General features: G+C 35.7%; 1 protein-coding gene across 2 annotated transcripts in view; it reads left to right on the top strand.

The window, feature by feature from the left end:
- BANK1 (B cell scaffold protein with ankyrin repeats 1) overlaps nt 1–26,265 on the top strand; it is a 393,852-nt gene that overhangs the window by 123,031 nt on the left and 244,556 nt on the right. For both annotated transcript variants that reach the window (XM_020988297.2, XM_078148555.1), the window contains exon 6: nt 19,313–19,415. In XM_020988297.2, coding sequence (XP_020843956.1) covers nt 19,313–19,415 — 103 coding nt within the window. The remainder of the gene's footprint in view (nt 1–19,312; nt 19,416–26,265) is intronic.

Here is a 26,265-nt window from a genome sequence, read left to right as displayed (position 1 = left end):
TAGATTAACTGAGGGTTCTCTTTTCAGCAGCAGTATAGTTAAATAGAAAACAAAGGTAAGAATGTCTAAGGAAAGTAGGGAAGTTGAAATATCATTTATTCCACTAGGTAGTTTGAGGCCACTTGACATAATGTCTATATTGTAACTGCAGAGCAAGAATAAATGTAATAGTATGTGTTTGTAATGCAGACAGTCTCATTTTCTTGTGACAAATCTACCTTATCTTCCACCCAAGGTACTCCATTCCTAACAAAAACACCTATAATAAAAAGATTAATAAAAATGATCCATGGTACTATTGGTAGTCTCTTTAAGTGTCAAGGTAGATTCCAAATTCTTGTTTTGATGTTGCTTTTCTTATAGGAGGGGGGTAAATAAGCCTTGAAGAAAGATGATGAAATGCAGTTGATTGCCCCTGAACAATGTAATTGTAATTTTTAAAATATTTATTGCATCTATTCCTACATCTCTTAGGTGAAAGGTGGATAGAATGAATGCTTTGCATAGTTTTGATGTATCTGGAAAATGCTCAACTCCATTCTTACTTTTAGAGGAGCTGTAGGAGATAGAGCATTAGAGATGACATAGAATCCGTGGTCTAGGTCAGATATTTGTGATACTCATTTAAGTACTGTGTTTGTGTGTGTGTGCACACATGCATACATGGATATGTGTGCTTGCATTGATAAATGCCTCCTAATTGAAGGATTTGGACATTTTGAAAATGGGACTCTAAATAGTCCATTTGTCAAAGCAGTGAATACACTGAGAAATGATGTAAGGTAGTTATTGTGTGATTTTATTGGTTCATGGAGTTTCCAATAAGGAAACTTCCTCTAAAAATTCAGAGCATCAAAAATGTAAACTTTAGAGCATTTTTGGTGGACGCTGAAGGAGTGAGTTACTTTTCCGAGAGTTACATAGTCTATGAGTCACAGACAAGCCTTGAACCCAGATCTTCTGACTCTGAGGGCAGCTTTCTGTATATTAAACCCTATGACCTCTCAGGACAGGACAGCATTAGTTACAAAGCAGATACATAAAGCTAAGCTTATAGCTAAAGCTCTAACTATGGCTGATACCAAAATGAAATTCCCCACCATCTCTCTAGTTGAAGTGATATAATATGGCAGGTATTTTTGGCTTTCCTGTAAGTTTCATTATTCTGTATAGTGCTGGAAACCTAAAAATTAGTACCAAGAGACTTTCCACAATCAATTAAAAGCTACTGTGTACAGAGCCTTGCAACTGTTCTGTGAATTTGAGAGAAGGAATGATAATGAGAAATCTGGTTTTGTTGTTGTATTTTTAATGAGGCACACTAGGCCTTAGAGCACTCTTCCTTTATTGGCTCATCTACCTATGGCCTTCCGATGGTCCTTTAACTCCTGAAAGGGAGATGATAAATACGAACACACTAGCTCCAGAAAGGTGCAACTTCTGAAGCATCTCACTCCCATCATCCTTTGAAAGAAGTGGAAGTAAAGAAGCCATAGTCTGGGAAGATAATTAAAATTCCCATCAAGTAATAGAAGCAGAAGTAACTTTTATTTAACTTGGGTAATTAAAGCCCTTGAGACTCTTATCCTATTTCTAAAGCTATCCTGAGGCGATGGTGACTTATCTTGGCAAAGCCACAACCAGATAGAATATAATAAAAATATTAAAGCAAAAGGCTAAAAGCAGATAGCAATTATTGATCAAAGCAGGAGCTTGTAGCATCCTATTCTTTCAAGGAAAAAATGTTTTCTAGAATTTTGTAATATCGAGAAATTTTCCTTAGTCAAATTTTTGGTAGGAGTGGTGGTATTGCTGGGTCAAGGGGTATAAGCAGTTTAATACCTCTTTGGGCATAATTCTAGATTACTCTCCAAAATGGTTGGATCAGTTTACAATTCCACAAACAATGAATCCATTTTCCCACATCTCTTCAAACATTTGTTGCTTTCCCCTTGAACCATTTTAGCCTATCTGATGGACGTAAAATGGTATCCCAAGGTTGTTTTAATTTGGATTTCTTTAATCAAAAATTATTTAGAGTATTTTTTGTAAAACTATAGATTGTTTTGATTTCTTCATAATAAGCTGCCTGTTCATATACTTTGATCTATTTATTAATGGGGAAATGACTCATATTCTTATACATTTTACAAATTCTTTAGATATTTCAGATGAGACCTTTTGTCTGAGAAACAGTCTATAAAATGTTTTCCCAATTTTCTGCTTTTCTTTTGATCTTGGATACATTTGTTTTATTTGTACAAAAACTTTTTTTTAATTTAATGTAATTAAAATTATTCATTTTACACCTAACTTTGCTATCTCTTATTTATTCATAAATTGTTCACTTATCCATAAGTCTGACAAGTAATATGTCTCACATTCTTCAGAATTTCTTTAAAAGTTTGGTTTTATGTTGTATAGAATCATCATTTCTAATATATTGGGCATGTTTTGAAAGCACTACTTTCTTCATTTTGCATCCTCTCATTTTCTTTTTTTTTAAATTTTATTAATTTATTTTGATTTATCAACAATCACTTCCATATGCTTTTGAGTTGAAAATTTTTCTCCCCCTTCCTCCACCCCACCCTCCCCAAGACAGCACACAATCTGATATAGGCTTTATATTTACATACCCATTAAACATATTTTCACATTAGTGAAGTTGTAAGTAAAAATTAGAACCAATAGGAGGAACCATCAGAAAGATGAAACTAAACTCAACAGAAGGTAAAAATAAGTGATACCGATTCGACTTCTATAGTTCTTTCTTTGGATGTGGACAGCATTTTCCATCCTGAGGCCTCTGGAGATGCCTTAGATCCTCATAATGCTGAGAAGGGTTCAGTTTAACAATCTTAGTCATTGCATAACATGGCTGTTATTGTGTACAAAGTCATCTTGGTTCTGCTCACTTCACTCAGCATCAGACCATATAAATGTTTCCAGGTTTTTCTGAAGTCAGCCTGTTCATCATTTCTTATAGCACAATAGTATTCCATTACATTCATATACCACAACTTGCTCAGCCATTCCCCAATTGATGGGCATCCTCTCAATTTCAAAAAAGGTGTCAGTTTTCATTCATCAGTGAGGTAACATTTATACTTAATAAGTGTATTTTGCACCTGTCTGTGTGTGGCATTTCTGCTGACATTTTGAGTAATAGCATGTTCTGGTTAACTGAAATTCCACCTTAGTCCTTTCATGTAGTGAAATTACCTGGGGCAAGAGTATCCTTACATTTTACAGATGAGTTTTTTATTTATTCTTCTGGGTCTCCTGTGGCTCAACTAGGTGAGAGTAAAAATCAAAAAAAACAATGTAACTTGTAATCCCATACTTGCCATGATAGAAAGTGTGCTGGATTTGGAATCAAAGACCTGGGTTAAAATGTCCTTTTTTAATATGCCAGATACCATGCTAAGTGCTTTAAAACTATTGTCCCATGTGATCTCATAAAACCGTGTGAGGTAGTTGCTATTATTATCCCTGTTTTATGGTTTTTTGTTTAATTATATGTTTTGAAATTTTTTACAGTTGAGGAAACTGAGGCATGCAGAGGTTAATTGGCTTGCCCAGGTTCACATAGCCACTAAGTATCTAGGAGCAGATTTGAACTCAAGTGTTCCTGACTCCAGGCCCAACTTTCTATCCTCTGTGCCACCTAACTACCTACTTACTACTTACATCTTGGATGTGTCACTTAACATCTCTGAGCCTCAGTTTTTTCATCTATAAAATGAAAGGGTTGGACAATTTGACCTATAGGGTAACTACCAGTTTTGAAGTTGTGACTCAGTGACATACCTGAAATAAACATGTCATTGGTTTCCCTCACAAGATTTTCTGCCAATGACCATTTGTGGTCCAGTGGGATACAGTTGGCACATCAGACAGACTATATATTGTCCAGCATCTTTATTACCTTTTAATTATTTATTTTTATAAATGTAGCATTGTACCAACCACCAATCTTTAATCAAGGCTGCCAAACCACTAACTATAGTGTCAATACACTTTGGCAGAAAGCTTCGGAGGTTCTTGAAGAATTATAAGCCAATTAGTTAAAAGTTTCAAAGTCACTTTCCCAGTCTCTTATAGCAGTTTGGGAATTAAGGAAAGTTTTCCCAAAAGAGTTAAACATGTCATTAACATCCAAAACCCCATGCCTTTATAATGCCATATTTAATTCACCCAAGGAAAGAGTTAAGGCCTGGAATGACATACCCAGCAAGAGGGAGATGGTATGATGGGGGTAAGGAAAAGGAGTTTCAGAGAAGAGAATGCATCTATGTTTCAGTTACCAGGAAGGGGAGATATAAGGTAAGGGCTGGCAGGAGGGATGCCAGAGTCTTTAGGCGATGCCAGGTAGATAGAGAATAAGCATTTATAATATGCCTATTATGTGCCAGGGGCAACTACATGGCACATGCAGTAGATGGAGTGCAATTAATCTGGAATAATTTGAGTTGAGCATAGTGGATTATTCCAAGCAGTACTTTCTGGTTTCCAGTTGGTGCCATTAAATATGGTAGCTTGTCCAATGAGAGAGGCAGTGGGGTAGAATGGATGGAGAGCCAGCCTGACAGGAAGAATTGAGTTCAAATCCAGCTAGTGTTTTATATTGGATTTGTAACCCTGGGCAAGTCATGTGACTTCTCAGGCCTCTAAAAATTTCTTTAAGATTTTATATGACAGAGAAAGTATAGGTCTATGGACTGACATTGATAAAGGGTTTCCTTTTCCTTATCTTGAAGTCCCCTAAAGCAGTAAAAATTCTAGGTCCACTCCCTGTGCCTATTTTGATGTGTTTATATAGACAGATGGACAGATAGATATAGATATATAGATATAGATATGTAGATCTATATAGATAGATGTACACACATATACATACACGTATACATATGTATATGTATATATTTAATATAATTATCCCCTAGATTTTAAAAAATACTGTTTAATTTATATTTTGTATCTTCACTGCCTGGTGACACACATACAAAGGGTTAAATGTATGATTACTGAATTGATTTAATTGGGTTGCTCTACATGGAATAGACTAACCTTCAGGCTATTGGGTCACCATTTTTATTGTGATGACTAGATAAAGAGGTTTTCAAAATTACTTCAATTAATTTAATTCAATTCACAGATATTATTAAATGCTCTATGTTAAACAGAAAAATAGTCTCATGTTGTGGCTTAAGAAGTTGGCTTTGAAACCAGAAAGAGATGGGTTCAAGTCCAGCCAGTGACACATGCTGTGTCTGTGACCCTGAGCAAGTCATCAACCTGAGAGCTATAATCAGAAGCTATATCAAACCAAAGCTTTCTGATTATAGCTTGTCAAAGAGTTGCTGATCTGCCATGGTTAGAGGAATACTCTCACCTGCAGTCTCCTACCCCAGTGAAGTCACAGCTCTGGACTACTGTAATCACTCAATGTCCCCCAAAGTACAAAGCATTATACTATACATTAAGGATACAATAACGCAAAGACATGTGTCTCCTTCTGTCAAAGAATTATAATAAAGCCCCAAAAAATTTAAGTGAATAAGTCATCTTGATAGTTATGAATACTTAAATTAACAATAAAGGAATATGAAGAAAGACACTACCTACATCCAGAGAAAAAAACTGATAAATAGAAGGATGTATATAATTTACATATATATACCTATTTGTGTCTAATGGTAGCTACCTTGGAGTGCAGAGAGGGAAAAAAGAAAAAAAGAAATTTACATGATAATATTATATATTTAGAAGGAATAGTAAGTTATACATAACGTATTTATAGTTTCATGTGAAATCATCTTTTTATTACACTATGTTATGGAAAGTTTGTTTTATTATGGAATTAACACAAAATAAAATGTTTATAATTTTTATGTCACAAATTATAAATAAATTTTATAATATTTATTTTAAAATATAAATAACTTTTTAGAAAAGAAATCCTCCTGTAAGAATTTTTTGTTTTATGTGATTTTTACCTGAAGGCATTACATAAGCAGATTCCTTCAACTTCCCATAGTTTAAGGGCACCGATTGCCAAGATGCTGTGCAGATATGCCCAACAGCAATGACAATGGCAACAAAAAGAGATGTTTCTGAGGGAAGAAGATCCAAGCATCATTTACCTAAATATCATTTAGTCCAAAACCCTCATTTTAAATATGGACAAGCTAAAGCCCAGAGACTTACTCAACTTTGGCAACCACTATGGGGCATAACTTAATGCTGGGAAGGGCCCTGAATGTGCAGTCAAAGAACTGGATTTGAATCCCAGTTGTGCACTGAAGACTTGTGACCCTGGGGAAAAGTCCCTTTATTTCTTTGGGTCACAGTTTCTTCATCTGTGAACTGTGGAATTTGGCATAGATAACCTGTAGATCTTTATAGCTTAGTCCTTGATCTTAGAATGCTGAGTAGCTGAGTCAAATTCAAACTCAGGTCTTCAGATTCAAAATTCTACCTCTCTCTCCCACTGTAAAAGTTGGAAGACAAATGGTTGTTTTCTGTAATTCTGTCTCTTTGAACAGATCAAAATTGGATATGAGGTCAGAGTATATATGTGAAAGGGGAAAGATATATATAGATATATAGATATATAGATATATTCTATATATATCTATATATATATTTAGTATAATATATATTCTATAGAATATATGTTCTTTACTTTAAATGAGGAGGGGAGTACAAGAGAAAGAAGAAAGAAAGGAAACTTCATTTACATTGCTGGTCAGTCATTCTTCTTATGGAAAATTGGATGAGCAAACCCAATACAAATCTATGGTGGAGCATCCTGAGCCCTCCTCTGAGCACAAAGTACAGCCATGAAAAATGAAGGTTCTCATTGTGTAGGCTTTTCTTCATTGCTCAATGTCCATATATTTCATTCCTGATGTGTTCCACCCACACTGTTCCAGACTTGTTTTTCCTTTGAAATAATAATAAGTGATATGTCTGCTACATAAAAATGTCTGGTTAAAATTTGAATTCTCTTTAAGAACAAAAGGCATTTGTAATGTTGAAAGAAAAAAAATCATCAGTCTTTTAAAATCATGTAATTTAAATGATCCCCTGATAAATCTTGAATGAAGTATAAGAATACTTAGAGACGTACAGAGGGGATTATGGATATTCTAGTTTATTCATGGTTTGATTGTCCCTGAATGGGATATGGATTTATGGCTTGTGGATTATCTACACCCTTTGTTAAATCTCCTTTTCATCTTTTCTACCTGCAGTTGGATATTTCAAAAAAATCTCCGCCACCTTCCCTATCCACATTGTCTCAAGGAGAAGTAGATAATTTGGGATTTATTCTCTTTTCCTTCATTTTTATTGTTTGTTTACTAGCTTTGATGAGAAATGTAGGATGTTAAGGAAAGAGTGAAACTAATTTTGCATGAACGATGGTTTCTGATTATCCCTGAATATATATGGAGAGTAACAAAGACAGAGACAGAGAGACAGAAACAAAGACTGACTGAGAGAGAGAGACAGAGGATAGATGAATATCTAAAGATATCTCTATATACCTATTGTATCATATCTTTCTATCTTATCTTTCTAGATATCTTAGAAAGACACCTTTAAACATCTTGCTTTCTATCTATGTATAGTATAACTATGGTATCTGATTTTAAAATGGAAAGAGAAAAATGTATTCCTCAGACATTTTATTAATGTCTTAGAGGATGCAGGCAAGTTGTAGAGGCTTTTCAGTTTGTCCAGAGCATTGTGTTTTCACTTACTACAGATGCTTGTAGATGAGTAACACATGATTAAGGTAGTAAAAATAAGAAAAAGAGAAACAAAAAGTCTTAGAAGACTAGACTAGAAGACAAGAAAGGAGTATACCACATCCTGCAGCTGAATTTTTCTTTATATTTTAATATTTATTAGAAAACTATACTTACATAAGTTAGCTTCTCTTTTCATTGATTAAACAATCAGAGCAACTATTAGGAAAAAGAAAAAATTCCCAAGTGCAATTTAATAATGAGTTAATAACAATTATTCTTTAATTTTTCTCTGTTTCTAACTTTTTTTTTCCATTTCTTAAAATGTTTATTTATTTCACAAATTGCCTCAGGCCTTTTTCATAGCTTCTAGACTGTTGTGTACTCAAATATATTGAAGTGCATTTAGATTACAAGTGTTAACATCTCTGACACTCACCTTGACCTCTAAATGGCCCCCAAACACTCACTTTTAGTATGTTATTTTCTCTTTTTTCCCCTTTTCCTCAAATGCCTTTGAATTGCCTTTTAAGGGAGATGTATGTAATATTCCTGTGTCTTCCTCTGGCCTACAGTTCCTTAACCTTTTTTACGTCATGGATCCCTTTTGCAGTCTAGTAAAGCCTATGGACCACTTATCAGAGTAATACTTTTAAACTCTTTTTTTTTGGGCTAGGCAATGGGGTGAAGTGACTTGCCCAGGGTCACACAGCTAGGAAGTGTCAAGCGTCTGAGACCAGATTTGAACTCAGGTCCTCCTGACTCCAGGACTGGTGCTCTATCCACTGCATTACCTAGCTGCCCCCAGAATATTTTTAAATGCACAAAATAAAACCTGTAGGATTACTAAGTAAATGAGTTCTATTAAATTACATTTATCCCAATTTTTTTTAAATATAAATTCACGGACCTTAGGTTAAGAACTCTTGCTCCAGCAGTTCCAAATGCAACCACTCAGAATTTGAAAGATGCATCCATTTTATTACCTGGCATCTTAAAGAGAGAGCGGGTGGTTGTTGCTTCTAAGTATACTAAAACTACTTTAAAAAAAAAAGCAAAATAAAAGTAGCTTTTTTTGTAGTCATAACTTCTATGAAAAGAGAGATAGAAATTATTCCACTGGCAGATACCAAACCTATTCACTTAAAAACTATTTAGGAATGTAGTCGAGTGAACAAAAAAAAAATATTGGCCCTTTCTGTTATTCAAACTTTTTTTATTCACTTTGGTGAAACTCTTCATCTAACAAAAAATAACCACAAAAGTAACGAAATGAACAATAAAGTAGCTTGTACTTCCCTTATAGGAGCTTTAAATGGTTGTGCTCCGGAGTTTGAGGTCAACTCTATAATCCTTGCAATGTAATTTTTTTTGCAAGGTAAACTCTTTTATCTCTGAGGGTACTAGAGTGAGGGGACAGACAGCGTCAATTTGCAATGATTCAACTTCTATTGGTTTATATTTATAAGGGTCAGCTAATTTCATATATGTAACCAGCTAATAGCTGACAAATGAACTCATGTCAATCAATCTGCTTCCTAGTATATATTGATTAAGGGTCCTCCTAGGGTGCAGTCTTTGTTGGCCCTATCCTTGCTCCCTGGCGATTCCCAGACCATAGCAGGTGAGGAAGGGATAGGAGAATGAGAAGGTAGAGAGGGAACCTAAATCAAGTAAAGTATTGAGAGGAAAAGGAGAAAAGCAGAGAGAAAAGAGTAGGAAGTAATGTCTCATAACTATATAGTAATTAGATAGATTCTTTTCTTCTTTTTTTTTTTTTTGGTGGGGTTGAGGGATAGAAGGAGAATCATAGCTAGGAACATATCCTGGAGAAACCAATAGAGGAGTTCCCAATAAAGATTGAATGATTTTTTATAACACTGGTGGAATAAGAGTGTAGCCCCCTAAAAAAAGACCACTTTGAAATACAGTTCCCATTTGGAAGATGTGGCATGCTTGCCTTTGAAAAAAGAAAAAGAAAAAGAAGAAATGGTTCAATTAAATGCAGTCTTTTCTTTTTTAATCCTCAAAAGTAAAGAAATTCATAGTTATAAAATTACTCATTGTTTAATTTGTACAAGCAAAATAAAAAGCTCTTTTTTTCAATGTTTGTCATTTGCATGTCAAAATTATCATTTCAAAAAAGTTACCATACACGTTTTAAACATAGGTTCTACAACTTGTGAAATAAGAAAACATCACTATCTAGAGTTATGTCAAGTTTTAGGGGCTTAGAATTTCAAGCAATGAACTCCAAAGACAGGGTTTTTTTTCCCTAAAGTTCACCAACTCACCATTTCTTACGGGACAATACCGTTCCATTGCATACCACAACTTGTTCAGCCATTCTCCAATTGATAGGCATCCCCTCAATTTCCAATTTTTGCCACTACAAAAAGAGCTGCTATAAATAATTTTGTACATTTGGGTCCTTTTCCCTTTTTTATGATTTCTTTAGGTTATAGATCTAGCAGTGGTATTCCTGGATCAAAGGGTATGCACAATTTTATACCCCTTTGGACATAGATACAAATTGCTCTCCAGAATGGTTGGATCAGTTTACAACTCCACCAATAATGCATTATTGCTCCAATTTTTCCACAACTTCTCCAAGATTTATCATTGTCCTGTTTTGTCATGTTAGCCACTCTGATAAGTGTGAGGTGATATGAGAGGTTATTTTTAATGTCTTTTGGGGAGACACAAATACCCAATGTGGACTTTTTTCAAGATTGATTCAAGTGAATTTAGCTATCCAAATTAGGAAATATTTTTCATTGTTCAAAAATTAACTAACTAGATAATTAGTTATTCAATGATTGTTTAATTATTAATTGATTGATTTAATTACTTATTAACTTAATAATTAAATTGGTGTGAGAATATTGTAAGACAGATGCATTATGTTCTTGCTTGAATTGCACTTACCTAAATAATTACGTATGTGAATATTTTTTAAAATTACATGAGAAATTCTCATCCCCTCATTTTTTATCAGAGGAGGGGAACCATCCACGTATTTCATCTATGGAGACATTTCTATCATGATCAGCTTTCATTTCATTTCTTATTTTCTTCTTTTAATTACTTCATAATTGCAATGTTCCAAATTAGATGCCCAACTTGCATCCTTTGTCTCTGTCTTTCTATAAATAGTCATTAATTCAGTTATTGTTTGTATCAGATTTATACTTTTTTTTTCATTTTCCATTAAGGTGCTTGTGAATAATAAGAATGTCTCAGACTATTTGCAAATGTTGTCAAACAACCATCGCTGTACTCTGTCTTAATCATTTTTTCTGGGTCATGTTTTCATCTAACTCATCAAGTATGATTATTTCAGTTCTGTAGTTTGTTTAAGGAAAAGTGAATTCAAATTCATGGAATTTTAAGCCTTGAAGACAAAGTTGGGAAAAAAACACCTTATCTCTGAAACCAATATGAATTAATCTTGTTGGACATTAATGTATTCTGTCTGTATGTTTGTGTGCATGTATGTTTATATGTATGTGTGATACGTGAAGCTACAGTTATGACTCACTCATTCACTTCCAACATTCTCATTGCTGTCCCAAGTACTTTTTATTGAAAGTTCAGAAAATTTGAAATCCACAAACCTTTTTCTGTTGCTATTTCCTTGAAACCATCCATTTCTGAATTTATTGAAATAGGAGAATTATTTTCTTTTTCACTTTAAATATGGATTATTTTCCATATGGCTCAGCTCTGTACTACCCACAACACACTATTTCTATATAAGATACATAGCCCAAGCTGGAAAACATAAGGTAACTTTCTGACAACTAAAGAGAATATAATTTGAGGGTGGGGGAGACGTTTAAGATAATGCAAGTGGGAATATGTCTCATGTGGTTTTTTTGCTCCATTGATTCTGGAGGGAATTGGGGATGATACTCACATGAATCTTACACCACTGGGTCTCAAAGATAAATGCTTCATTCTCTAAGAACTCTTTCTTATTTAGTTTCCTAATTCATACAGTTTTGAATTTCATTGTGGTCTCCAGTATTTTTTCTTAATCCCAACAATGCAAACTTGTTTCGGTACTCCATATGGTCCAGGATATGAATCAAAAAGTGTGTTTCCTAAAAATATGGGAAAATGCTGTGTACATTTTCTCAAATCATATCTTTTAAGCTAGGTAGCACATTCATTTCCCAGTGAGGATTTCTTTTTACATTATTTTGCCAGCCCTTTTGGGATTCCTTTCAGGAGTCTTTCATCAATCTCTTCTCCCTTTGAATTGTATCTAACTATACAGCATTACATCCTATACAATCTTATTAACACTAAAGTGGTTATGCATTGAACCTGGGATGATTCAGCCAGTTTTGTTGGACCAGAAAATTGGACAGGTATCTGTATCCCTCCCTAATTAGAAAGTCTATCCCATGTGGCAGGTACTTCCTAATTCAGAAAGACTTGTCATTTTGTTAGACAAATACAAAAAATCAAATCTGGAGTGACAAGAGCTACAGTGCATTCTCATTAAAGTGTGGTAATGCTTCTGTATGAGAGTAGCACTTTAGAGAATCCTAATGGGGAATGCTCTCATGGGTTCTCATATGGCATTTCCTTTTGGGAAAACAGACTCCTGTTTGGGAAGGGATTTTCAAAATTATCTAATCTATCTTACATATGAATATAGTCATTTATCTCCAGACCCAAAAATCTTGTAATTTTTTTTTTTTGTGCCTAAAACCAGTAGATTCGATACCCAGGGCAACTGAACTGAATGAGGAAGGTGGGGCAAAAAAAGGATAAGAAAGACCCAGAAGCATTACCTCATACAGTGCAGGGAGCAGAGCTAGATGCAAGGACAGAGCAAGGAAGTATGGTGCTGAAGCGTTCTTTGTGAAAGGTAGCATGGCAGATGGGCCATGGAGGAGCTTACCTAGGCTGCAACTTCTTTAGTTTTCTACTTTAACTCATTATTCTGGCTAATTAGGCAGAAGGGGTACAAATGCTGGTATCAGCCTTTATATTTTGATGTCCTAGGTCAGAGTTTCAGTTGCTCTGCCCTAGGTGTGGCTCTGATCTTTGGAAAGAGACAGTAAATATTAGAACCTTATATGGAAATAACATGCTGATGATTATGAAAAGAAGAGTGGGAAATGAAAATATTCCATGACCATTGACATGAGTCTTTACTAAAGGATGAGTGAGAAGAAATAGAATAGCAATAAAATAAACCTTTGATTCAGTTTTTTGTTTTTAGTTTCCTAACTCAGTTCCTAAGCCTATAGTTGAACACCATTGAAGGAAAATTATCTTTCGTTTCTATTCTGCTATGTTGTAGAAATGCTTTTTATTTCTTAAATTCAGAATAAAATTAGTTAAAAAAAGAAATAATATAAGCTTATCAATTAGATATATTCCCAAATTATGTTATTTAACCTCAACAGGAAAATCACAGCTCCATGGTGATCCTTTTATTTGTCCTTTATTAACTAGCTATTGTACTCTGAAGCTTAACTTTTCTCATCAGTATCCTGACATCATTGCTCTACTTCCCTGTCAGAAGTGAACCTCACATCTTCTTCCACTAGAAAATCAAGATCATCAACAATGAGGTCTCTCCGGCCCTGTGCCATACCTCAAAACCACTCTACATCATTCTCTATCTTTCTCTTCTCCTCTAATTTTCAAGGAAACGCTGACCTTTCTCTTTGTCAAGAACAACCTTTTACTCATGTCTTTGATATTACACCCTGAATCCTCTTTGGGAACTTGTTATTTGGAACATGAGCTCTTTCATCTTCAATCATTTCACATCTACTGGCTCTTTCTTGCTTTAATAATACAACTTGGTCTCCTTCAGCCTTCAGAATTCTTCCCCCTTGCCTTCCCCTCATACTACCATTCTATACCTCTCCCTCCACAATGCCAATTCCTAGCAAAAACATGCAAAAGGAAATGTCATTATTACATCTCGGTGTATTACCAAGTTATTATTTCTATTCCTCTTCACTTCTCCATCCTTTGTAATCTTGTTTTCAACCCACCAATCTACTGAAATGACTTCACCTAATATAACCAGCGACATCTTAACTACTAAATCCAGTAGTGTTTTCTTATACCTCCTTCTCCTCTTTGGAGATTTTGGTGCTGTATCCATTATGACTGGGCACTTTCTTTTCTCTTGGCTTCAATATCACTACTCAGTTTCCTTTTCAGGAAGCAGTGTGGGTTGATGGGAAGAACACTGGAGTTAGGGAGTGAGGATCCAAGTTCAAATTTCATCTCTTCTGCTTACTGCATGTGTGATCTTGGGCAAGTTACTTCCCTTACCTCAGTTCCTTCTAACACTAGATCTATATCTCTAAAGGCTAGTGAGAGATTGTGGCCATGAGGGCTTGTGATTGTGAAGGTCCTTGAATGTCAGGCTAAGGAATTTAACTCTATTCAGAAGGTATGAAAACACTTACTAGCTGTGAGACCCTGGGCAAGTCACTAACCCCAATTCCCTTTCCCTCCCCCCCCAAAAAAAAATAAAAGAAGGTACCAAGTAGTCAATGAAATACTTGAGGAAGGAAGTAATAAGATCAGACTTGCATATATATATATGTGAAATATTAATATAAGGAATATTAATCTACAACCCAGGTTCTTAACATTTTTGTGTTATCATAGAAACCCTTTGGCAGTTTGGTGAAACACCTTCTTAAAATAATGTTTTTAAATGCAAAAGCAAAATATATGGGTTTATAAAGGAAGCCAATTATCTTGAAATGCAGATTAAGAGCCTTGATCTAGGATAATACCTAACACTTACATAATTCATTAAGGATTTTAAAGTACTTTACATTTGATCCTGAAGCCACCTTGTTAGGTAGGTGATATTGTCCCCTTTTTACTGTTGAGGAAACAGGTTCAGTGAGGTTCAGTGACCTGTCTATGGTGACGTATCTAACAAGTATCAGGGCCAAGCCTCTCCTGACTCTGATTCCACTAGAAAGTGGATGCTTTAAAGGGAATCAGTGTGAATGATGAACTGAAGGATAAATTTGGTGGTAGATGGAAAGATGGAGGCAGCAAGAATCTAAGAAGACAAGTTTGTGTTTTCATGGTATTCCAAGTCCATGGTAATGATGACCTAGAGTAGAAAGAGGCAGGAGGAAATCACTACAAGAGATACATGGCAGTAAAAATGACAGACCAAAGATAACACCAAGGTTTTAACCCTGAGTGACTAGGTGAATAGTTGTACCCCTTACATAAATTAGGAAGTTACAAGTGGGAAGCAGTTTGGAGAGAAGGTTAATGAGCTTTGTTTTGTATATGTTGTGGGACTGGTTAGACGGGCCAGTTAAAAATTGTGACATCTATAATTTGAGATTGACATCTGAAGGGGCAGGAGAAGGGATAAAGCTGGAGATATGTATTTGGAAGCCATCTGCGTCTAGATCAGGGATTCTCAATCTTTTGTTGTTAGATACCCAGAGGGGTGCTGGTAAATGTTGGACACCTGGCTCTTGAGAGGAAAAGACATACCCATAGCATACTGCATTATTATCTTGTTTCCTCACCTCCTTAAGTCTAGACAATAAGCAAAAGAGAGAACCAAGGCCTGGTTGAAGTATTTGCCTATTTCAGAGGTATGAATGCTCACATTGGAAATTTAATAATCAGTTCACTAGTATGAGCTGGCTCTAGCACACCCAATCCAATCAACATTTATTAAGTGCCTACTATTTACCAGGCACTGTGCTTAGGGCTATAGAGTTAAAACTAGGCATTTGAAACCCTCAACAGACCCTTTTGTTTGGTAAGGCCTATGGACCTCTTCTTAAAATAATGGGTTTTAACTGAAAAGCAAATACATAGGATAACAACAGAAATTGATTATGGTGCGATAGTTGTCAAAGTATTAAAATTTTTAAAAAATGTTCAGGGACCACCCCTTCTCACCTCCTGCTGCCTGATCTAGATAGTAGTTGAAGCAATGACAGTGAATGAGATGTCCAAGGGACTGAGTGGAGTTGAGAACAGGCTTTTTTTTTCCCCTATGCAATTACTAATTAATTTATTAATTAGGATAGCTAATAATCAATAAATTGATGATTAGTGGTTTCTCTCCATTGTGGATCAGGGGTGTGCCTTCTGACAAGAACTCTGCTAAGAAATGAGAGTCAACCCTGATGGGTGGATATTTAATTAGATGTTGGGTTAAAAGTTTTCAGCAACTCCTGCTAAGAATGTGGCTTGATCATGAGACTGAAGGCATCTGGGCAACATAAGTCATTTCCATCTGGATCATTCTGACTAGTTTTCTCCTTCATAATCTGGATTGTCCTAAACTCTAATGGAGAAACTTAAGGCAGGGGTTCCTTCCCTAAGCAAGAGTCTCACTCAGACTTAATTCTGTTTATACTCTAAACAAAAACTAGGTTTCCCACTTGGGGGGGTATCCTACCCAACCCAGAACAGACTTTCAAGAAAGCACAGAGAAAGCCAAAAGAACTCTATCTGGATCTCCAAAGAGTTTTCTCTGAAAATTTCCACTTGAAAAGAGTGAAAACATAGTGAGAGGTCATTGAAAACCTTTAAGTCTTGCCTGTGTCTTACACTCCATGCAGGCTCTCTCAGTTTCTGTATTTCTGGACATTCTGCTGAAGTGTCAAAGAACCACATCATAACTAGCTTTCACAGTTGTGTTATCACCAGCAGCTATGAAGTAATAACAGAACATGCCAAGGATTACTCAAGCCAGATGAAAGCTTTCAGAAAATGTGGCATATCTCCCTATGTAGGGCTCTACCAATTCTGTCGAGAAGTTAGATTCTGATGCAGCAGAAATGCATTAAATAACCTTTACAAATTCTCAGCTTGCTCCAGACAACCTCATTCAACACCCCCAGCACCAGTGACAACAAAAATTGGGCTTTTTCCTCCATGAATCTGCAAATATCCCCATGTGGGTCTGCAGTATCATACATTGGTACATTGTAGTCAAAAGAGAAAAACAAGCCGAATGGACCTCGTTCACAAGTAGGCTTTGCTGTTCCCTTTCTGGAAGTCCATTATAAAAGCCCACTCTGGTTAAAAGCTTTGTAGATTGGCCAGGTATGATCTCACATAGATTAAAAGGATTCTCATTTACTGTCTCTCATTTCTAAGTGAATTGTTGATAAATGGTTGGCAAGAAAGCAAACGCTGCATTCTATTCCAGAAGCTCTGCTTGGGAACACTGAGTTTTAGACTCAGTCTTCCACCATCCTCTCACCAAAGGCCCAGGGGCGCCATCTTATAAAACCAGTAGATAAAGTTGTTTGTTTTCAACTAAGGATAATAATTACTAACATGTATGCATGAACAGACACCCAAATATTAATTCTCAAGTTCAAATTAAACCGTGAAGGAAAGGAAAAAAAGCTCTGTTTCATTCAATTTCTTTGTCTCATTAAGGATTTGAGATTTGTATTTGAAGGAGAATCTCTGAGTGTATATGTTTTCAGATCTATAGGTATGATTTCTTTTTCTAGAGATATGAGAACAACAGGATGGCCATTAATCACAACTTAAGGGTTTGGGGAAGTATTGGGAGAATAGAGATATTGACAACATGGTCAATTAACACTTTTCAAACCAGTGAATTTTGCCGGCTAATACTTTGCAGTCAAGGGAGTTTACAGAGTATTTGAACCAATGTGGAATTTACAATGTAGATAACATATCCATATTATGTCAAAAGACTAGAAAGCTTATATATGAACTATATCCTTGATTCTTTCCCTATAGCACCATATGTAAATGTCCTGTAGAGCCAGGGAGGAAAAAACTATCCCTCACACCCCAGCTTGATTCTCAAGCAGAAGTGTAACAATTTTCAATCATCCCATGGTTCCCTGTAACACAACACCATCCCCCCCCAAAAAAAACAACCAAAAAAACAAACCTTAGCATGCATGATTCCCCTCAAAAATCAATGGATTGTGGGAATAAGTTGCTGCTAGAACAGCTGTAGGGGGAAAATGAGGGCCAGGGTGGGCCTTGTGTCTTTTTCAAACATGCCTCGTACAGGAGATTCCTTTTGCACATTTACAACAGTCCAATCTCCAGCCCTAATAGGTTGAAGGATCAGGCCATTAATTCCTATTGTGTAGAATAATAGCCTTAGAACTGGGAGAGATCTCAGAAGCCAACTTGTTCAGCTCCTTCATTTATTTAACAAATGAGAAAAGTGAGGCCCAAGGAGGTTGAGTGGCTTGCCCAAGATCGTCAGAGAATGAATTGAACCCAAGTCCTTTGATTCAAAAGCTTGTGCTCTTTCCATTATACAACCATAGTCCTCTATAGGCTTAAGCGGTTATAAACTTCCAAGATTTGAGCTTTGAAACCATCTACCTTGTTGCTTACAGCAACACAGTGAATAGAGTGCCAGGTCTAAAGGAAGTTAAATCTGGCCTCAGACAGTAGCTGTGAGATCCTGGGCAAGTGATTTAATCCTGTTTGCCTCAGTTTCCTCATCTGTAAAATAAGCTGGAGAAGGAAAGGGCAAACCATGCCATAGCTTTGCCAAAAATGAAACAAAACAAAACAAAACCCAAAAGGGGTCACTAAGATTTGGACATGAATAGAAAATTACTGAATGACAGCAACCCTGCTTGATTACTCAGTATTTAGATTTTGTTATATTTATTCTTGATTTAAATTATAAAGTTATCATGATTTTCTGAGGGAATTTGTCTCTCATAGCTGCCAAATATTAGAGAAAAAACCTATTAGGTAGTAACAAAATTCATGTCCAATAAACCCAGATTTTAATTATTGGACAGTATCAATTCCATCTCTTCCATGAAGTCTTCCCACATCCTTCCAGGTTGGGAATTACTTTTATTTTCTTCTTGTAGTTCTCATAATACTTTTTGTTCGCACATTTCTAATGAAATTATCATGTGATTTAAAAAAAAAGTTTTGTCGATGTATTTTTTGTATTACAAACATTTATAAATTTCTCCACTTTGTGAGAAATCTCTTTTAAGAAAAAAAATAATAAAGTAAAACTAATAAAAATGATTAATTTCATTTAAAAGTGTATATTACATTCTCCTCCTCTGCCTCACCTCTATTTTCAGGGCTGGGATATTGATAAAATAATGTGCTTTTCACACCAGTGAGCTTGGCAATCCTGTAGAATATAGTTATGTAATCTCGTGTATTTCAATTATCAATATCTGTGTCTGTGAGACTATGTTCAATGAGGTCCAGAACTGTTTTCTATAAATTTACATCTCCCCCAAAGTGCTTTGCATATAACAAATGCTTAGTGAATGTTTAATGAATAAATGAATATGATAAAAAGAATCATGTATCTTTTAGCATTATGTGAAAAAGGTGTATGACTATCATTCAAATATTATGTAATTAGTATTATGTGATATTAGTATGTTATATTTATAAGTATCTTAGTGTTACTAAAAGTTATACAGTTCCATTTAATAAATTCAAATTGTATTGCAATGAAGATTAATTTATTTGCAAGTAATTACACTATTTATTACACATTTTTTCATACTTGTTTGAAACAGGCCTCATTAGAAGAACTTGATACTATTCTCACCTCCATATTCCAAGCTGAGATACCACATTATGATCTTAGAAATCTCCAACTAGAAATGCACCATCAAGAAAGTGAGTATTTCTCACCTAAAAAGTGGGAGATTTTTGTGTTCCTACCTTACCCATTTGCCTACGTGGTAGAATGTATTCAAGGTAAGATAGAAGATCAAGGAAGCTATGCCCCACATGCAATAATATTGTCCTCATTGTTTTTGCATATACTTAGCTTTCTCTCATGTGTTATTTGGCATTCTAGTCATACTTCCTTAGCTTTATGCTCAATAAATCATGAATCTTCAATTTTTAGACATTTGCCAAGTATTATTTTCTTTCTTTCTTTCTTCTGTTTATTTTTTCATTATTTTTAAGTACAGCCACTTAGAATTAATGAGGTATTTTAATTATCAAAAGAAATCCATCCACTTTCTTATTAAATATTTGGAAGAAATTTTGTTAAGGGGTAGAAGGAACATAATTTTCAATTAATTTCTAAAGCAAAGAATTAGAAAGAAAGTTTGTGCATTATTTGAGCTCAGAGAAGCAGGCTCAGTCTAGGAATCATGATTATTCTAGGATCAATCTTGCTTAAGTGAGTTTGTTTAATCCCTGAGATCATAGACAAAGTGGCACCAATTGGTTAGGACATCTGAAGTTTCTACTTCGAAAGAGAAAATTTGGAAGGTCCCCAGAAAATGTTATTGTTCACTTGTTTTCAGTCAGATCAGTTGGGGCAACTAGCAGCCTCAGTATCAGAGAGAGAGAGAGAGAGAGAGAGAGGAAGAGAGAGAGAGAGTGTGTGTGTGTTTGTGTGTGTGGTGAAGGGTTGCCTCTGCAGTTTATTTTGGTCAAGAGAAGCATAAAATGCTTTTTATTTTATTTTTTTCTTATAGATTTTCATTGGTATCTTTTGTTTTTATGTCACCTGTGTTTCCCAGTAGATTCCACTCTGCATCCTCTCCCAGAGAACTCTTCTTTATTACAAAGAATAAAAAAGGGAAAAGCAGCTTCGCACCCCTTCCCAAACCAAAAAACAAACAAACAAACAAACAAACAAACAACTCAATAATCTTTTGGACAGAAAAAGACTAGACTAAGGGGGGGGTATCTTCCATATTTAATGTGATTTTTAAAAATTTATTTATGTTTTAATTTATGAAATAAAACAGCATTTCCATAACATACTATAATAAAAAAGATGATTGCACATGAAACAGAAAATCTACAACTTGCTATTCCTTTAAAATACATAATAAAGTAATATTTAAATTTGTTTTCCCCCACTTTTTTTCTTCCCTCCTCCTCTAAAGATGGTACCATTAGACAATTGGTGTGTGTGTTTGTGTGCTCTGTGTGTGTGTGTGTATGCATGTATGTAAAATTATTCTACATGTACTTCTATTTATGAGGTCTTTCTCTGGTTGCAGATAACATCTTTCTTTATATGTCCCTTATAGTTAATAGGAGTATTTCTAATAGTCACTCCCCAATTTGCACTGGGAGGTTGAATCCTCTCAAGCAGGTATGGGAAGTTGGAATATGGCCATACAGGTCTAAGGTATTCAGGAGGTATGAATTTTGAAAGCAATAACTCAAAAGCCCCCTTAAATGTCTTTACCTTTAATAGTCACCCAGAGAGCATAAAGACATTTGCTAAGATAACACCATAAGAACAATAGATAGAAAACATTCCCCTCCACAAACCTAGAACACATTGCCCACACATGCATAGTATCAGTAGGAAAAGTGGGCAGACACAGTATACTGGAGAATGTAAATTACTTGCCCACATATCCAACAAATGTCTGAAGCAGAATTCAAACTCTTAGCTTCAAGTCCGGCATCCCATCTGCTGCACACACTATCTACCTTATAAAACCTTTGTAACAAGGTTACATAATCATGAGTTTAAAAAAAAATCCCACATTGGCCATGTCCAAAAATGGACATTGGGAGATGAACGCATTCTTCATCATGATTGGTCCATTTGTTGATCAGTATTCTTAATTCTTTCAAAGTTATTATTGTATAAATTGCTCTGCTTTTGCTAACTTCAGTATGCTTCAGTTCATACAAATCTTCATGGTTTTTTTCTGAACCCATCCCTTTTATCATTTCTTATAGCAAAATAGTATTCCATTATCTTTGCATACCGTAATTGATTCAATCAGCCAGTTAATGGACACTCTCTTGGTTTCTAGATATTTGCCTCTGCATGAATAGGTGCCATAAATATTTTTTGTATGTATAGGTATTTTTCTTCTTTTTTTGAGATAGAGGGCCAAAAGTGGTATTGTATGTCAAGGTGAAATAAATAATGATGCACCAGGAAAGCTACCCAGATGATTAGACAGCTCCAAGCTTCGTTGCTTTGACGTAACAAAACCGCACACACCCTTCCTTCCCCCCTCACCCCACTCCCCGCCCCGGTCTGTCCCCATCAATACTCAGGGTGCTTAGAATCACAGCCTAAGAGTTTAGGGAACAGCAGCCCAAGCATGGTCTATCTCTAATTTTAAAAGTTGTTCCTACTGTAAAAATAATAATGGTAATAGGGTATGATTCCCTCGTTAAGACAATTAGCACCTTCCTGCCTGCAGTTCTTCGCTGGGTGTGGCCATAATTGGATATCATTGGCTTCCACTTCACTGATACTCTATCTTTCCTTAACTGCTAAAGTGGGATATACTGACACCACTGAGAGGTTATAACTCACAGTAAACGGGGGAAAATAGGAATGATGAAAATACAGCAGTAAGGGGGAAGATGGCAGTGCTGAATGCTACAGTCTCCAAGAGTGTTACTGCATTAAAACACAATACAGTAATTGAAGTGCATAATGATCATCCTTAATCATCAAGGTTATTGAGAGTACTCTTAAGGCAAGGAAGGATCAATCACTTTCCTTTCCAAAGAGCAAGATCCGGCCCATATTTATGACCCACATGATACCTAGTGCATTATGAGTACATCCTTTTAAGGAAGATTTCTATCAAAACTAGTTTTTAAAATGTTTGGGAAGTAAAAGGCTAAGCCTCAATTATCCAGAAACCTTTCAGAATGCCACTTAAATGCTTGAGTAAAAATCGGATAAATCTTGCTGTGCATGCCAGCACTTGCCTCCTATATGTTGAGGTTTTTTCTTTTTAATTTTTATTTCATTTTTAATTTATGAAATAAAACAAGCATTTCTGAAGTGACTTTTCAATCTGATACTACATCTCAGAGTTTTTGAAAGTCAGATGTCTGAGTGAGAGGGGTTTTTTTGGTTTTGTTTTGTTTTGTTTTTAACGAGGCTTTGACTAAGGACTTGATTGTCAAAATAGAATGGAAGGGATAGATTGGAGAGATGATAGGAAGAAAAATGGTAAGATTTAATCCTGGAAGTAAGGACCAAAAGACAGTTATAACTCAAAGTTTTCTTCCCTGAAAGTTTATCAATATGGCTAGGCAGAGTAGGGTAAAGGCTGTTGGCCTTGGACACTGGAAAGAGCTGAACAATAACCTTACATAATTAACATTTGCTAGCTGTGCCGTCACAAACATATCGCTTAGCCTGTCTCCTTATCTATAAGATGAGGATAACAATGTTAATAGTTCCAAATTCCGGGGGCTGTCGTGAGGACCAAATAAGATATGGTACGTAAAGTGCAAGTTTTAAAGTACTTGTAATTGTTGGTTATAATTATGGAAACATAATTATGAGGGAGCTAGCCACAAGGGGAGTCATGCAGGAAGATAAGACATTATATTTTTGACATACTTAATTTGAATTGTTGATGAAATGTGACAGGGCTTATAGGGCAGGAGTGGTGGGCTTACTTGAGGGCAGGGTGGGCAGTTCACAGTTAAAAATTTCATATATTGTTGAAAAGCCTCCAAAGAAAACATGACAGGGTTTAAGATGTGAGTTCTGCAAGGAATAAGCCAAGCACAGTTCCAAATATTATATAAACTGGTTTCACATGTTGTTTTCTCTCCCAGCCTTCATTTACTAGCTGAAGGGACTCGATGGCCATTTGTGCAAGAAGAATTGTAGGGAGATTGGTTATATGACAGTCTTACCCTCTTGGTAGCCAGTTGATATGTCCCTACAGACCGTGATGGCTTGACAATCCATGCAGTGGAACATTCTATTCCACTTGAAACACATGACTGCCTCCTATATCCTGGGTTTTTTTTCCTTAATCCTTTTCAGATGGGCTCAGCAGTTTCTTTTCTCTGCAATTTTGCAATTTCATTTATAATAAATAAAATACATACTTCTCTGTCTATGTGTCTATACACTTTTAAATATGTGTATGTACATAATTTACATTTCTAGCAAGTAAAATGGCAGGAAGCTAAAAAAACATGGAAATATCTTGGATGAATTTCCTTAACAAATTGGTGAACATTGTCATGTCTTCATTTTTTTTCCTTGTATTTCTTATGCTTATGCTTTTATTTTAGTGGCTTGCCATGTAAAACTTAAAATACTTCTTTAGAGTTAAAAATAATAATAAAGTGCTCTTCTTGAGAATAAACTGGTTCATGATGTTTAACTGAATTCAAAACATTAATTCAGTGCAGTTTTTAAACACAAAGGGCAAAGAAACAATCCAGAAAAAGCATTGTACTATATAATTCTGAAACAGAACAACACAGATTTCTTAAAACATACTTGCCCTTCCCTAACACCTTACTTCTGTACATTCCATCCCTGCCTTGGTAAATCCCATATTCCTGCATAGCCTCCTACTTCTCACATATTCACTCCCACACTCCCATTCAAAACCCTCTAAAAGCCCAGCTAATGAAATAAATCTCTTAAACAGAAAGTACAATAGATCAGCTCCATTTATTAGAGTGTATTATTAACAAAGTGAACATTATAGATTTGATTCCCTACTGCTATCAGTTAGTTTGGGGCAGAGCAAATAATAGTCCATTGCTAACTAAGATTGTATTCCTAGCCCTGGATGGAAGTACGTGACAAGGGAAAGAACACGGGATTTGGAGTCAGTGGACAAATCCGGGCTTGGCAATTTATTTGCAATTTATTAACTTTGTGATGTGGAGAAAATCACTTAAACACGCTGAATCTCAGTTTCCTCATCTGGCAAATGACTCAATTACTCTGATTCTCAGTTTCCTCATCCATAAGATGAGATTGTTGGACAAGAGGACCTTCCAGTTCTAAATCTGTAATATTGCGATTCTAAGCAGGTGAGAGGATAAATAATGCAGAAATAAATACGCCATCACTACTACAGGGATAATCTAAAGAATATATCCTGCTGGCTATGATTCAGTAGCATAATTTTTAGCTATTTGCTTAAGGTATATGAAATGGCAGTTTAGAGGAGAAGAGGCAAATGTGGCCTGTGGGTGGGAAATTTTTAACAAAATAAATAAAACTACAATAAAATATAGATGATAATATTATATTTTAAAGCTAAGTCAGTATGTGGCTTACAAGGAGCCTTATTACAGGCTCCATTTTTATTTGTTTGACACCACTAATTTAGAGTGAAACTTCCTAAAGGGTGGGCCCTGAATAATGGTCAACTTCTCTATGGTGCCTAATATATTGACGGTGCTATCTATCACCTATGCCTACTACCTTAATGCTTTGAATGTAGTAAGTGTCTGGTAAATGCTTGATGAAGAAATGAATGGATTTTGTTTTTCAGTCCTTCAGTCATATCTGACTCTTTGTGATCCCATGGACCATACTGTCCATAAGGTTTTCTTGGTAAAGATACTGGAGTAGTCTGTTGTTTCCTTCTCCAGTGGATTAAGGCAGACAGAGATCAAATGATTTGCCCAGGGTCACTAGTAAGCTAGTAATTATCTGAAGCCATATTTGAATTCAGGTCTTCCTGACTCCAAGCCCAGTGCTCTATCTGCTCAACCACCTAGCTACCTGAATGAATGAATGAATGAATGAATGAATGAATGAATGAATGAATGAATGAATGTACCTTCTCATTTTAAAGATGAGGAAACTGAAACCCAGTCATTAAATGTCCTTCCCAAAGTCATATGGCTATTAAGTGGCCCTTACACCTTCAGCTACTTTCTCGAGCTCTTACATGAGGGTTTATGAAGCTGTTTTTTCCCTTTAAGGTTAAATTTAGTGGTATGACTCAAGATTGTCATGAACCAGAAGAAATCTATGGGAAAATCATTGGGACAGATTGTTCCTCAACCGAAGAGAATAGCCAAGAGGTGGGTTAGGACAAAGTACTTTAGCAAATACTGAAGAGGAACATGAAATTGAATTAAATTAAATCCAACAAGTATTTATCGAGTCTCTACTATATTCAAAGCACTGAGCAGAAATTCAAAACAAAAACCTGTCCTTGTATTCAAGGTGTTTACACTCTACCAAGTAGGCTGGTAGGGAATGCATCATAACCAATACTCTAACTAACTCAACCATTTATTTACCCACAACAAATACTCCTGCCACATAAATAAAGACCATTGAACTGATTGTTAAGTGACTAAGCTTCTACCCTCATTGTCTCATAAACTTACCGTGACCTTGGGCCATTTAACTCTTCTGGGCTTCAGTTTCCTTGTACATGGTCAAACCAACCAACCTTTACTGTGTGCCAGACACTCTTCTAAGTGCTAAGGATACAAAAAACAAACAAACACACAAACCAAAAAGGCAAAAACAGTCTAATGAGCTCAGTCTAATGAGGGAGGTAACATGCAAACAACTGTGCTCATAGGATAAATTGGAGACAATCCCAGGGTAAAACTACTAGTATGAAAGAGAGTAGGGAAAGGTTTCAGGTCAAAGGTGGGATTGTGATGAAACTTGGAAGAAGTCAGGAGGCAAAGGAGAAGTGGGAGTACATTCCAGGCATTGGGAGCAGCCAGTGAAAATGCACGAAGCCAAGGGATGGAGTGTCTTCTACAAGGAACACGT

Source organism: Phascolarctos cinereus, unplaced genomic scaffold, assembly GCF_003287225.1.
Source record: "Phascolarctos cinereus isolate Bilbo 61053 unplaced genomic scaffold, phaCin_HiC Scaffold_9;HRSCAF=440, whole genome shotgun sequence".
NCBI lineage: Eukaryota > Metazoa > Chordata > Mammalia > Diprotodontia > Phascolarctidae > Phascolarctos > Phascolarctos cinereus.
This window is presented reverse-complemented; position numbering and strand designations above follow the sequence as displayed.